A 14494-nucleotide genomic window follows, 5' to 3' on the forward strand; every position below is an offset into this window, starting at 1 on the left:
CTCATGATTTGCTAAAAAAACAATGCAAAATCTTAAGTAACTAGTAGATGGCTGCATTACTTAACAATGTTATGCCATAAATGTTATTTACTCCACGGCACGCATGTACTAAGTGCTCAAGTCAGATGAGGTATGTGTATCTGACTCACATATTTATTCATTTGGATTTTCTGCTCTCTCTACTCCTGAGAAAATTTTGCAGAAGCTCGTACAAATTGAAAGAAAAAAAATGTTACTGACGTAATACAGAAAGACAGGAAGACGAACATCAACTGAGTGATATATATCAGTCAAATCTGTGTTGGTAAACTGTCAACTATCCAGTGAAGTCATTGTATATTGTCAAACATGTCTGCCTAAATAAATAAAGTTAAAAAAAATCGTGGTTTGCTCTAGATAACTATCCATTAACCCATAAGCCCATTCACCCCTAAGAGTTACTAGCATCTAATTTCTCCTTACCCCCTCCCCCCATGTTCCTCAACTCTTTGACTCCTAAGAGTTACTAGCATCCAATTTCTCCTTACCATATCACCCCTGTATCAAACAGTAAGGTCACCATAATAAAGGAAATAATCGCCAGATTCAGAAGCCCTCAATTGTTAAACAAATTCTTCTCAAGACAGTATCGAGAATGTGCATATTGATGTTAGATGTACCTCTATCAGCTTAGAGGTCATGAGGGAATTTTTTTTTAATGAAAATTTCCAGTGCCTCAACAAACTGCCATAATAATCCTAAATTTTCTTATTTGCTCTAATCACCTGCCCCGAATTCAGGATATAAATGTAGTCACGACGAAGTAGTATTCTGGCGGATTGTACGGAGCTGATGGTGGATGTAGAAGTGTTACAGTCTCATAAAGTTCTTTTCATCCGACAGTGAATTCGCGTGTGGGAAGATTTAAGGAAACGTTTGACTTGATTTGAAGCGGATCACCAAAACCCACATTCACAAGCAACTAATGAAAAGCGTCCTGATATGCCACAATGAAGAGATTGTAAACTCTATTATAATCACTTGGCCATGATAACATGCATGCTGGCAAACACTAAATCTCTGTTAAATTTTCTCGTTTGCTGCGCTCACTCGTGAGATATTGAGTTGAACACAAGGAGAGAAATTAACAGACCACATCTACAAACAGCCATGTATTATTTTGTTTATTACATAAACGCCATAGGCCTTTACTGACAAGGAAATACTGCCAATGACCTTTGATTGAGAATGGTGAATGCATTTCCTTTCGTTTATCATCCTGACATAGTGGTGTGAAAGGCGAGTGACGTGTCAGCAGCTGATTGGAGGTATCAAACACATGTAAAAAAATTCTCATAGTTTTAGGAATATTATAAGGGCTTGAAATCCTTGCAAAACAATGCACTTTTGATAATGAATAATGTTACCGTAAGATGAATTGGAAATATGTTTTCTGACTCAAAGACCAAGCATGAAACTAATTATTGGAGTGTACCTAGCGTTAACCGGTTGCTATGTAATTGCTTTACCCGTTACACCCTGACCTGACATCAGAATGCATGTTCTCTTTACTGTTCTCTATACATTTGCTATGTTGCCGATAGGGAGAATTTGTGTAGCAATCGAGAGCTTTTTGAGTTGGTGATCATTTCCTTAATTCTCCTGACCTTGATGTGTGATTCAGGGGTGATATTGTAGGGAGAAATTAGATACTGGTCACTCTTAGAGTTTAGAGGGTTAATGTTTGCCGAAGAGTCTCCAAACATTCACACTGAAACAATACTAATGCTGGATTGTAAAGGGTTCATTGACAGTGACACTTCTCATAGTTAGTAGAGGGGGACTGTTTATGAGAGTTTATGAAGAGTTTACATTATCGTTTACGTACACGATGACAGAGGCTTGAAAACGAGAAAGACAGTCATCAGTTAATTTAATGTACAAAGTGTGATCACTTTTACTCCATGAAACTATGTTCTTTTAAATAGTTGCAATAATCACAGAGGTTTGCACCAGGCAATATACGATTCGAGACTTTGATAGAACTGAGCTCCTTCAAGGGGAGTACGGACATTATGTGAAAATAACAATTAGCATCTATAAGTCCTTTTTTTCGCCTAGAGCACCTTGTGCTGATGAGGAGTATTTTGAGATCCGTGATGGTTATAATCAGTCTGCCAATCTACTGGGTGTATTTTTTGGAAGGAACACTCCTTATTTTACCCGGTGATCCAGTGGACATAGCATGTGGTTAAGATTTTCACCTCAGCATAGATACTGGTTTCAATGGGATTCAAGATATGAGGGAAAAGTAAGGAATGAAACAGGTCACTCAGAATTTTCAAGTTTAATTTTTTTCATTTTCTTATTTGTATAGTTAATTACAGGAAGAGTAGTTTATAATTTGTATATTTGTTGATACATATCCTGTATAAATGTTGTTGTTATTACATGTAAATCACTTTTTTCTGAGTTTTAGATTTTCTATGTGGTGATAAATTTCGCGCGATTAAATTCCGCGAGGATTTTTTATGCGCAGGTCTTTAACTCCGCAAATTTGAAAACTTTAATCCAGCTTCCAGATAAAGAATGATGTTTGGGTGCTTACTTTCCTTCGTACAGATTAAGATATGTTACCCAAGTAACGATTTTTGCGTAGATGTACTTAACTTTAGACACGGAGTCTTACACTCGATTGTCGGTGTAGGAAGATGAAGATATATAGTTTTAGGTGCACAGATTTCGATGTCTCATTAGTTTTGTGTTTGTGCTTAGTTCCTACAAGCCTAAAAGAAGTCGCAAAGACTCAGTTTGTCCTGCTCAACCATTCTTCATCTTTATGGTGGCCAGCGGAAGGTGGACCGGCTTCTCGTATTGTCTGAAGAATGAATGGTACTGTTGTACAAAACAGCACTAGTGTGAGACTCCGAATCAAAGTTGCTGAACAAGAAAGAAATACAAAATACAGCTGCGAGGTGAACGAACATGGTCAGTTGAAGAGGATTAACATTAGTCTTGTTGTCGAGGGTAAGCTTCAAGTTAGATATATACTTTAAGGGGAGCTCAGCTGTTGTTTATGCTTATAGTAACCTTACGATTTGTCTTGCGATTATTTTGGGTCTAATTTTGTTTTTGAGGGAAATTGTCTATGATTCCATGTAAGGTTAATCTAATAAATGATATTCATGAAGTAAATCAATTTTAATTTCTGCAAAGTTTCATATCTCGAAAAAATAGAATAACTTACTACAATATTTTAATGATTTTGCGTTTAATTACTGCGCAGTTTACAGGTTGCAGGTTGCTCCGAGCGTCGTTTATTCGTATCATTAACGAAAAGAGAAGTAAATGTAAAATAAAACTATATCCATAACAGGCTTAGTGTGAAAAATTGTATTCCCTGTCGGGGCCCGAAAGGCTCTACTTTGTACTTCCGGCGGATGTTTTTCGCTTATTTAATGCGTTCCTCCGTTTTCGGGGCCAAAGTGCTAAATAAACGTGTCTGCGATTTGCCACATTCAATGTTCAATGTCTGGCAAAATGTGTGGCGCAAAGCATTGGTGAAGATCAGTAACAGCTGCTTAAATTACTTGAAGATATCTGAAGTTTTCCCAAAGGTCTTCCTTTTAAACAGTTGAAAATAACAACACAATGAAAGTGTCTTCCTTGGATTTTATTAAGCAATTTTTCAATTGTTTCATGTACTAAGGAGTGGGAAAAATTTCGGTTAAAGATCCCTGACCTGCAAATCAAGCTAGTTTGTAGAACTCAGATGCATGCTGATTACTTCACCCGTGAATGCCAAGAGGTAATGAATATGGAACTTCTTCTTGCCACATTATCTCCACTACTATCACAAAACAAGTAAAGGGAATAACTTAACTAATGGATGAAAACTCTTTACTGATTTACAAGAATATTTAAAGCAGCTGAAAAAGAGAAGTTAAATCATTCTCTGGAGTTTCAAAGTTAACATTACAAAGACATTGAAAGCGATTAAAAGCTATGTACAGCAACAAGTTACAAATCAGCAACTAAAGGATTTAGGGAGCAGGTTTTAGTTGGAGCTGCAAACTGTTTAACATGCTTGGATGGCCTATGAGTCTTTTCTTGAATGTTACTGTTTCTATGTCATTAGCTGAAAAAACTTCCGAGGAAAGATCTCAGGAAGCAAACAGAGGAAAAACATAAGCATATCTAGTTTTACTTTTAAGTTAGAAAGAACCAAATCAAGATGATGGCATGATTTTCTTAGCAATAAGGCTTTTTACAAGTTCTTTCTTTCACATGTTTTATTTTTTTCTTAATGAGGTTGTCCACAGTTCATTTGAAGTTTTATCTGTTCTTCTGTAACCTCTCTATAATCCTTTCCATGACACGCTTGGCTTCACACACGGTCATAGTGCCGGGGTGTAGTCTTCACCAACCTGTACAAAAATCAAGCAGGAAGCTTTCTTAAAATGTCTTACAATAGTCATTCAAGAGGTTCATAGGTTCCCCTGGGGTTTCCAAAAGGTCTCTTATGCATTCTAGGCTTAATTGATTCTATCCACTGTTCTCATGCACTCCTGTGTCAAGCCTACTGCAATAATGCTACATCTTGTTGTTCATGTAGTAAGCTGAACTATGATTGGTCTATTGCAGGGCAGACACATTCACCACAGCATAATTGAAAGTTTTTTACTTCATTATTATACAAAACAGCCAGAATTCATGTTGCAGTGTGAATTTTCAATCATAGATAACAGATTTGAAAATGTGGTAAGAACATTCAGTTACACTCAGCAGTGCCAAGTGCTCCCCTCTTTGTTCGTACCACCATTTTGACTTCATCTGTCACCTATAACTGAACACATGCATAGCGACATGGAATCTAATTGTTCAACAGACTGACACCACAGCAGAAGGTCTTCTTCATGGTGCAATAAGTGAGCCACCAAAAAAAAAAAGCTTGATGCGTGATTAATAAAGTCATCTTGCTTGATACTGTTGTAACAGGTCTTGGGCAAAAAAGAAACTAGATCCTCCTAGTAGGTCTTGATGAAAACAAAGATAACATGAATTGCCGAAGATCACAGTTGACCAAGATTCAGTTGAATTTGTTTTTGTTGCACTTGTGACAACATTTCACAGATCAGTCACAAAGGGTTATTGTGTAAACACCCCAAAACAATACACTCAAGAAACCCTTGAGTACCACTAACCTTACTGGTCAACCTTTCTGTCTGTACAGGTCCGAAGGTAGCTCTTGGTGGTCAAAACAAACTCATTGTACCACATTCACTCAAGCTTGTGATCCAAACAAGTTGATAGATGCAGTTGTACAACCTAATGGTTGATAAAGTAATAATTATAGTGAGGTAAATTTGAATTGACCTGCGGATAAAAATCAAGCAAGGGTATAATCCTTGCAGTTGTATTGGAGTTTTAAGAATTGCTGAAAAGAAGCCTGGAAAAACCTCAGACGGATGGGATTTAATCCCATGGCTCCCAGGTACTATTTGGCCCTACTGACAACTGAGCTATGAAGCCACACATTTGGAGGGTTCCTTCCCATGGAGTTATCTGCTCTCAGTATGATGCTTCGGTGATCCTACACAATGACAAGTTCTTTTTTCGCTGTCAGTGATGTCAGTAGTTTGGCTTGTTACCAGTCCTCTAGTTGCTTAGCCTCAGCACCCCCTCATCACAAAGAAAAATGGTGTACCGAAGAATCTGGCAAAGACATCCGTCAATCTCCTAGTATATTAGCAAAATCTGGGACAGTTGGGAAACAGTGAAATTGCTGATTGGCTTGGATTTTCCCAGCATAAAACAGGGCTTAATCAACGTTGTGCTATTACTATATAACCTATAGATACAGACATTTTGTGCTGTAAGTAAAGGGAATAGGTAGGTAATGTCTCACCTGGTTGTCTTTGACAGTCAGGTAGTGTCCAGACTTCTCCAAATGAGCCACCTACTCATCAAAACAGTAAAGTGGGAGGGATGGGTGGGTGGGTAGGTAGGATTTACACCTTTAATGGTCAGTGTCTGAAGTACTTCAAATTAGATCACTGCATTAGTTTGGGGAACAAATGCCATTTCTCACCACTCTTCATTTTGGTAGGACATTCTGTACTCAAAGTACGTGTACACGAGTTGGCAGCATCAAAAGAGAACCTGTTTGTGGCCAAACATAGTTTTACACTGTCCAAATTGCTGTAACTTTCAAACACACATGAATCTGTTGAAGTCAGTGCTATGTCGTGCAAAGTTGAACCTGTCCATGATCCTGTAAGTTGCTGTCTCACATTATCAGCCAATTTGAGAGAACGATGTTGGATAAAACTATCATAACACCACTGTGTATCTTCATGGTCTAAAAATAAGGATAAAAAGGTTTTGTTTGAAATAGCCTGGGACATCTTTGGGCTTTGACTGTGTCAAGCCAACTTACAAATAGCAAAGTACCCTTTCCAAGGCTGGCAAATCTCACAACCAAAAGTGAGTTCCCTTTCTTGGTCCTTGTAAACCCTGATTAGATCAGCAGAAGGATAAGAAGACATTTTGGCTAATCTTGTCTAAAACTACCACAAAATCCCTGGAGACTGCAGAAAGAAAACTGCTCCAACTTCTGCACTAGAACTCAAACAAAGAGTTACATTATACTGGTAAATGCAATGTTACTCATGAACCTGAATTGTCAGATTATCTGCAGATAAGTTTAATCCTTTGACTCCCACGAGTGACCAAGACAGAATTTCTCGGCTTACAACTTCAATACAATAACAAGCAGGCAAGTGATGAGAATAGAGAATCCAATGAGTTGATCCAATACCAAATTCTCCAAACTAACATTACAAGAATTGTGTGGCAGAAAGTGAGAAGAATTATAAATGAGATCTTGGCAATGAAAGGTTTAAATTGAAATCTTCCCCAAGGAGAAAAAAAAAAAACAAGGTTCCATAATGTACAGAAAGGACTAAAGGGACAAGATTAGTAGGTGCTTTTTTAGTTAAGAATGCACACACAATAACACCAGAAAGCTTGGCATACAATGTAAGTACGGGTTACCAGTCAAACTCACTTTGTTTGTATGCATGGTAAACATTCAGTAAGGTCAGGTGGTCTCCATCAATGTGAGCAAACTTCATCTTAGCTTTATCAGCTGCCTTCTTAGCTTCATTTGGTCTCATAAACACCCGAGAAACTGAAAGACAGAGGCAGGATCATTAATGAATTATAATGATAACAATTTATCAAAAAGTATTTTTAAGTAAATAGTAAATCAACAGGTTGACTTGATATCTGTATACCTGATAACATGGCAGTAACGGAGAGAATTTCATTAGAACAGTTATGGTCACAACTGGCAATCACCATCTTGGCAAGTTGAGGGTCGAGGGGAAACTCTGCCATCATGGAGCCCAGTGATGTGAGGTCTCCATTGTCATCAAGGGCACCAAGATAGTTCAGCAGTTCAAGTGCTCTCATCAAAGTTTCCGGTGCTATCAAACTGACAAAAAAAGAATGAAATCTTAGCTTTCTTTGTTTGGTTTGTGCGCAACCTTTTACTTGTAAGACTTTGAGCTATTCCTTAGAAAATGACACTTCTGGGAATCACCACAAATCAAGGGCTAATACACATGTACCAGCTTGCTCACAAGCACTGAACCTACCAGGAGGATCCATGAAGTCAAAATGCACCAAGTCGTCAATGCCCAACTTCTTCAGTTGTAGCACCACAGTACCAAGGTTGGACCTCAGGATTTCAGGGTTGGTATTGTCTTGCATTTCAGTTTGATAAGCTTTCTCTGTGTACAATCTGAAACACTTGCCAGGACGCGTACGACCAGCACGGCCAGCTCTCTGTTGTGAACTGGCTTTTGATATAGCAGAAACTAACAGTGACTTTACACGGATACGGGGATTGTACACCTATTATAGACAAACCAAAGACAAAATGACTTTATACTCAGTCAACCTGTTAAGGAACAATGATAAGGAACAATAAAATATATATGCAGAATTAGAAAGATGTAGATTTTTGAGCTTTGTAAGGACAAGCTATTGATATTTTTTTACCTTGTCACAAACACGGGACAGAGGAAAAGTTCTGAGACCTCACGAGGAATTGAACCTGCACACTGAGTCTAATGGTCTGGGGTTGGATTCCTTAGGGGAACTCAGAATTTTTTCTTTGTCCCATACTTGTTAAGAGACAAGACAAACAGTAAAATACTTTGTGAAAAGTAGACAGTAATCAAATACTGAAGTAAGACAGACCTTCTGCTTGGAAAATCCAGGATCTATAACAAACACCACACCATTAATGGTAAGAGAGATTCAGCAATGTTGGTGGACACCACACACTTGCGCCCAATGGCACCATTTGGGCGTTTTGCTGGAGGAGCGTCAAAGATGCACTGCTGCTGTTGCGGAGGAAGAGTTGAATACAGAGGGATGCAGTGGAACTCGCCTACTTTAGGTCCCAGGTTATCAATTTCCTTCTTCAGTCTCTTGCATGCTTCTTAAATTTCCTGACTAGGAAGAAAACAGTGAAATGTTGAAAGGCTACTTTCAACTTGGTTTAACTTTGTTTAAAATATATGCGAACTGTGAAAAATTAACACAATGCTCATGTTTGTTGCAAAATTTCATTCAGGAATGGATGGTCCTTTAAAACTAAGGTTAAATGGCACATAAATTTCTAGTGGCAACTAATAGTCTTCTTGGTGTGAGATTGATCTTCACAGGAATGAACACCACTTAAGCAGTAGTGAAAATAAGGCCTGAAAAAAATTCACTTCACAGGTTTATTATGAACCAACACAATGACCAGCTCCTAGTTGGCTTGTTAGCTCAGTTGGTAGAGCATTGCACTGGTACTGTAGAGGTCATGGCTTTGAATTTTGTACAGGCCCAAATTTTTTTTCAAGCCTTATTTTCACTATTGCTTAAGTAGTGTTCATTTCTGTGGAGATTGATCTCACACTAATTTCTTTAACCGCAGTTCGTATACATGACTTTCATACATTCACAAGCATTAAAAAGTTTTCAACTTCCACCACTTTTACTGATTAAGCACCAAAAGTTGATGAAGGATTTTTTCCCATAATTTCAGGCCCCATGTTAATCAACTCTTTGGTCATTCTTGTCAAAGAATTTTGAAAGTAAATGTAATTTAGGTTTAGAAATTTGAGCAACTTGAACCCACTAGATCCTTGCATCAGCATTCTTATTCTCTAGACATTTCCTACAGTGCTGACATGGAGAACTTTTCTTAACAATCATGAGCTTCCTTAGTTGGTGATCATTTTCTTTATTCTCATGACCTTAATGCCTGATTCAGGGGTCACACTGCTGGGAGAACTTAGATGCTTATCACTCTTAGGGGTTAATCCTTTCACTACCAAGATCTCATTAGTAACTCTCTCTACTGTCTCTCATACAATTCTCATGATGTTACTTGGGAGAATTTGGCATATGATCAACTAATAATCCCCTGATTGATATGTTTTCTTTATTCTCATCACTTGTCTTCTTGATATTGTATTGGCATTGTAAGGAAAAATTCTGCCTTGGTCACTCACTGAATATAAAGGTTTAAAGGATTACATGAAACATGCCGTTCTAAACTCAAAAGGGGAATCAAGAACTTTGAACACACACCTCTTGCCCAGTAAGAAACAACAAAATGTCACCCTCCACTTCCTCACACATGTGAATCTGTACCACTGTTCTAATGGCTGCCTCCAAGTAGTCTCGTTCAGGTTCAGGAGTGTAAAAGATCTCCACAGGATGTGTTTGTCCAGGGATTGTCATGAGCGGACATTCGTCAAAATATTCCTGGAATTTCCCGGCATCTAAGGTGGCACTCATGATTATAATCTTAAGGTCATGTCTCTGTCGTACAACCTGTGGAAAACAGACGCATTTTATACAACTTCTGTAAGTTACAGGTGTAACAGTGGACCAATGCAGTGTCACCTGCACATGTACTATCAGCAGCATGATTAGTAAGTAAATTGGTCTGATTATTTAAACAAATTTTAGCCGTTGTTAAATGAAACCGCATTCTAAATGATCTTCAATTTAGTCCAACCATTTATTTGAACATTTATTTTTGTGAACAGTGTCGAGAGGGTTGAAAGCTGGTAGTAGAAAGAACATTTATTTAACTAAACTGATCCCTTTGAAGGGAAAACCTAAGGCCCACTGATTGAATAAAACCATGACTGTTTTCAGTTGGACCTCCTACAAATAACCAATCCTTTGTGATAAAACAGTTCTTTTTATCTGTAAAATGACACTACTGTTTGCACCACACTGCAAATCACTGAAAACAGCCTTTCCCTCACTCAATGTTGCCCACTTGCAGCAAAAAATTAAAATCACAGAAGATCAAGGCTTGACCTTTTCAACTTACTGGCCAGGTGGTTAGTGACATCTTAGATATTACGACAATTTCAGTTTGTTTACCAGCAAAACTGGCAGGTGGAAATTAAAATCCACTGGCCAAAGCTGAATTTCTACCAGTCTGTAGCTAGTGGGCTACTGTTAATATTTAGCCCTGATGATGAAAAATTATTTGGGGGGGGGGGGAGGGGAAGGGGGCTTCCTATACAACGGGTTCTTAACACTTTATCTCCCAAATGTGATAAACATGCAACTTACTACAAGGACAAAAGAAATTAACAATGAAGTAACAGGGAGTTATATGGGTCAATGTGTCAACAGTTTTGTTGGCTATACTGTGGTACTTGTTAGAAGAATATGAAATCTCCAGATGCATGCACACACTGTACCTCTTTCAGTAGACCCATGAGGATAACAGTAGCAAGAGTTCTCTCGTGAGCCTCATCAAGAAGAATGACTGCATAATGATCTAGTAGAGAATCAGTCATAGCCTCACGCAACAACATACCATCTGTCATGTACCTGGAAACAAATTAAAATGAGCTTTAAATTACAGTCAGGACTGATTATCTCATTTGTTCAGACATCTGGGATAGAGCTACCAGCCAAACTAATGCCTTTGCATTTTCTCACGCCCTCTTCCTTCCTGTTTTTTAACTCTATCTCCCACTAGTGATTCTCATTTTGACCTAACACCAAATTCTCCTAAATACTTAATTAACAAGGAAATATTGAGCAGCTAGAGGTAAGAATTAACAATCAGATCTTGAGAGTTACAGAGTTAAGGATGAAACTGACTTTGTCTTCCTTACTTCAATATAGTGCGAGGACTAGTGCATTCTTCAAATCGGATTGTGTAACCAACCTCCTGACCTATGGTGACATCCAATTCGTCAGCTACATGTACAAGCTGAGCAAGACTCATGGCAGCAACCCTCCTGGGCTGCGTACAAGCCACACATTTGCATTTGTCGATGCGAGTTTCAAGACACCACTGTGGAATCTACAAAAGTAAAAAAGTTTGTCAAAATTGTTTTTCTTTTTTCACAGCAAACTGCACTTAATTCAAAACAATGCCACATCCAAGGCAATACACAGACTAGGAATAATTGGTCTTGGATGTATTATCTGCCTGTGATCACGAGAAACAAGTTGATCCTAATGATTACCATTTCATAGCATTAAAATAAAGTGTCTGTTACACTGCCAAGGCAGGGCTTGACACCAATGGTAGCCCACTAGCAACAGACTAGTAGAAATTCAGCTTTGGGTGGTGGTTTTTGGTTTCCACTAGCCAGTTTGTCTAGTAAATGAACTGACATTGTCCTAACATCTAAGATGTCACCAGCCACTTGGTTAATAAGTTGAAAAGTTAGTGTTAAGCCCTGCAAAGAGAGAGTGGAACTGTATAGAATAAAAGAAAAAAAAAATTTGCCTGAGAGGAAATGGTGATTGAGTGCTCTTCAATCCAAAAACCTAAACAGATTTACCTTGTTTGCATGCATGGTAAACATTTAGTTTACAACAAACAACAGTTGAGACCCTACTATATTTACAAGGAATAAGGGAAAAAAATCTGTTAAAATGTACCTCACTTCCATTAATTAGCTTCACACAGTAGCTCAGCTGGAATTTGTACCAACAGTAACTAGTATCTACATGTAGTAGGCATCCGTTACACCCAACTGAAGCCTGAATTCTTCCAAATATTTACAGTCTTTAATTCCACGAATTTCCCCAGCCAAAGTTCATCTGATAAGGAGTACAATTTAACCCAACTTCTAATAAACTACTAAGATAATTTAGTATTGTTACATTGGTTGATAATGTAAAAATATTAATGCTCACCGTAAAGTGTTTCAAGTGTTTGCCCTTTGTCAAAGCAAACAAGTACTACCTGTAACTATTACCTTGGGTTGTTTTACCAGATCCAGTCTTGCCAACAAGAACAAAAGCTTGTTTTTCCTTCATGGTTTCCATGAATTTTTCTCTGTACTCCCATACTGGTAGCTCAACTCTCTTCTTGAGAATGTCAAAATATTTGTCCGAGAATAGCTTCCCATTGAAAGGATTGATCTCTCCATGAAGATTGCTTGGATTACTACCAACAGAAAAGAGACCAAAATACATCAACAGGTAGGTCTATACTTCTGAGGATAGGTCATAGAGAAGTTTCTTTTGAATCATTCTAGATTCAAGGGGTGGGAAGGTTTATAGTATCCAACCATTTCTCCCTGGCAGGGCTTGACACTAACTTTTCAACTTACTAGCCAAGTGGCTAGTGACATCTTAGATGTTTTGATAATTTCAGTTTGTTTACTGCCAAACTGGCATGTGGAAATCAAAAACCACTTGTCAAAACTGAATTTCTACTGTAGTCTGTGGCTAGTGGGCTACCATTAGTATCAAGCCCTGTCCTGGTACCAACTCGCCTGCACCAACCTTTGTACTTATAAATTCACTTCAATAAGCTCATTTTTAAGTTTAGGTTTGATGTTTTATGGAATGACAATGACATTATTAAAGATTCTACAATTTTTTGATAGCCTTACACCATTGCAATACAATAACAAAATCACTAAGATGCTATGGACAATTTACAACACCTTTTTGACAGTTACATACACGTATTATGAGTCAGCAATGTGGATTTGTTTTGTAAGAAACTTTTATTTTGTTTATATAATTTATTATAGTTTCTTGTGTATTTTATATAATTATTAAGCCAGAGAATCAAAGCAATTGTTCAGGGATTTGGATCTCAGCATCTAAGTGTTCCTATGTTTAAAGCAGTATGCTGGTTGCCTAACACTTTCGTTTGTAAATGACTATCAATAAATGAAAATCATACATATGAACTAATGAATAATTATTTTAAGGATAAGAGAAGGAACTTCACAGTGATGAACACTACTTATAATTAAGGCAATAGAAAAGTAAATTTAAGGAAACGTAATTCCAGGCTACCAGATGCAGCAAGTGACTGTGAGAACCAAATGAGTGACATCCACCTCTACAACATCCTACCAATAAAACAGCTGAAGACCAAGTAAACTGAGACAAAACACTTGCCTCAGGAAGAAAGGGAAGGGTAGCAGCCACTCACAAGTATGTGTTACACAAAGCCACAGAAACAATTATCCATCCAAGGTAAGTAAAACGCTCCAACAGCCCATGCATAGGCATGTAATTTCTCCGTGTCTCACCTAACTCTCGCCTGAATTACTGGAAGTTTCTTGTGACATTCTGACTGTAAATTAATTCCTTATCTACATGTGTTGATTTTTTTTTTTTTTTTAATTTTTGTTTTTGTCCTTTTAATTTTTTGTTTGTCTAAAAGCAAAGAATTTTATCCTGTTAATCCAGTGAAAGCCTCGACGTATGAATTTAATCGACCTAACGTGAGTTTACAGACTAGAGTTAATAAAATCACGAGAAAGGAATTCGATGTCTTAGGTGTTCTCTATCGCAGAATAGTAATCAATTCGGAAACAAATTTAGACAGCAATTCAAGAAAATCGTTTCCAATATTTCCTAGCCTTAAGTATAAATAACACAGGGAACCTCCTGCGAAATCAATTATGATTTCGAGATTTGGAAAATACCGTCTTGCATAATAATTTCACAGATGTGCAGATTCGAGAAACGGCCACAATTAAACCAGATAAGCTGTGATTCAAATATTTCCAGAGCACTGCCTTCCTGAGGAAGACTGTGATCGAAGAGATAGATTTATTTAAGTCTCTGTAACAAAACCAGCTGCAGATTAAGTTAAGCTCGGCGATAGCCAAAACTGAAAAGCTATCCTTTACATAATATTATGTATCACAGCCTACCTCAACTCCTCCTTAATCCTTTTCGAGGTAGTTAACGAGTTGGATGAGTTCCCATCGACATCTGACCTCCTTTTCGACATCTTGCAGGGACATCAAAGTCAAATATTCCTATAAACGTGCTCTAGCTGTTATATTAACACATGCGCCACTAAGATTTCCATCGAATTTTGCCGGCTAAGGAAATGCGAAAGACACTCGGTTTGATCTCTTTATCCCACAAGTCTCCGCGATCATAAAAGAGACTAACGTTCTTAATACATGAGCCGGGCTGGCCCGGT

General features: G+C 37.8%; 1 protein-coding gene across 1 annotated transcript; it reads right to left on the reverse strand.

Moving 5' to 3' along the window:
- Positions 1-6039: 6039 nt before the first annotated feature.
- On the reverse strand, positions 6040-14296 carry LOC111344935 (putative pre-mRNA-splicing factor ATP-dependent RNA helicase PRP1). The gene is given in 13 exon segments (XM_088748761.1): positions 6040-6257; positions 6260-6340; positions 7049-7171; positions 7278-7469; positions 7641-7899; positions 8248-8306; positions 8309-8501; positions 9634-9879; positions 10770-10902; positions 11193-11383; positions 12095-12132; positions 12291-12481; positions 14217-14296. Coding segments are annotated over 13 exon segments (1854 nt in total). The 3' UTR covers positions 6040-6189.
- Between the last annotated feature and the right edge of the window lie 198 nt (positions 14297-14494).

Source organism: Stylophora pistillata, chromosome 1 (assembly GCF_964205215.1).
Source record: "Stylophora pistillata chromosome 1, jaStyPist1.2, whole genome shotgun sequence".
NCBI lineage: Eukaryota > Metazoa > Cnidaria > Anthozoa > Scleractinia > Pocilloporidae > Stylophora > Stylophora pistillata.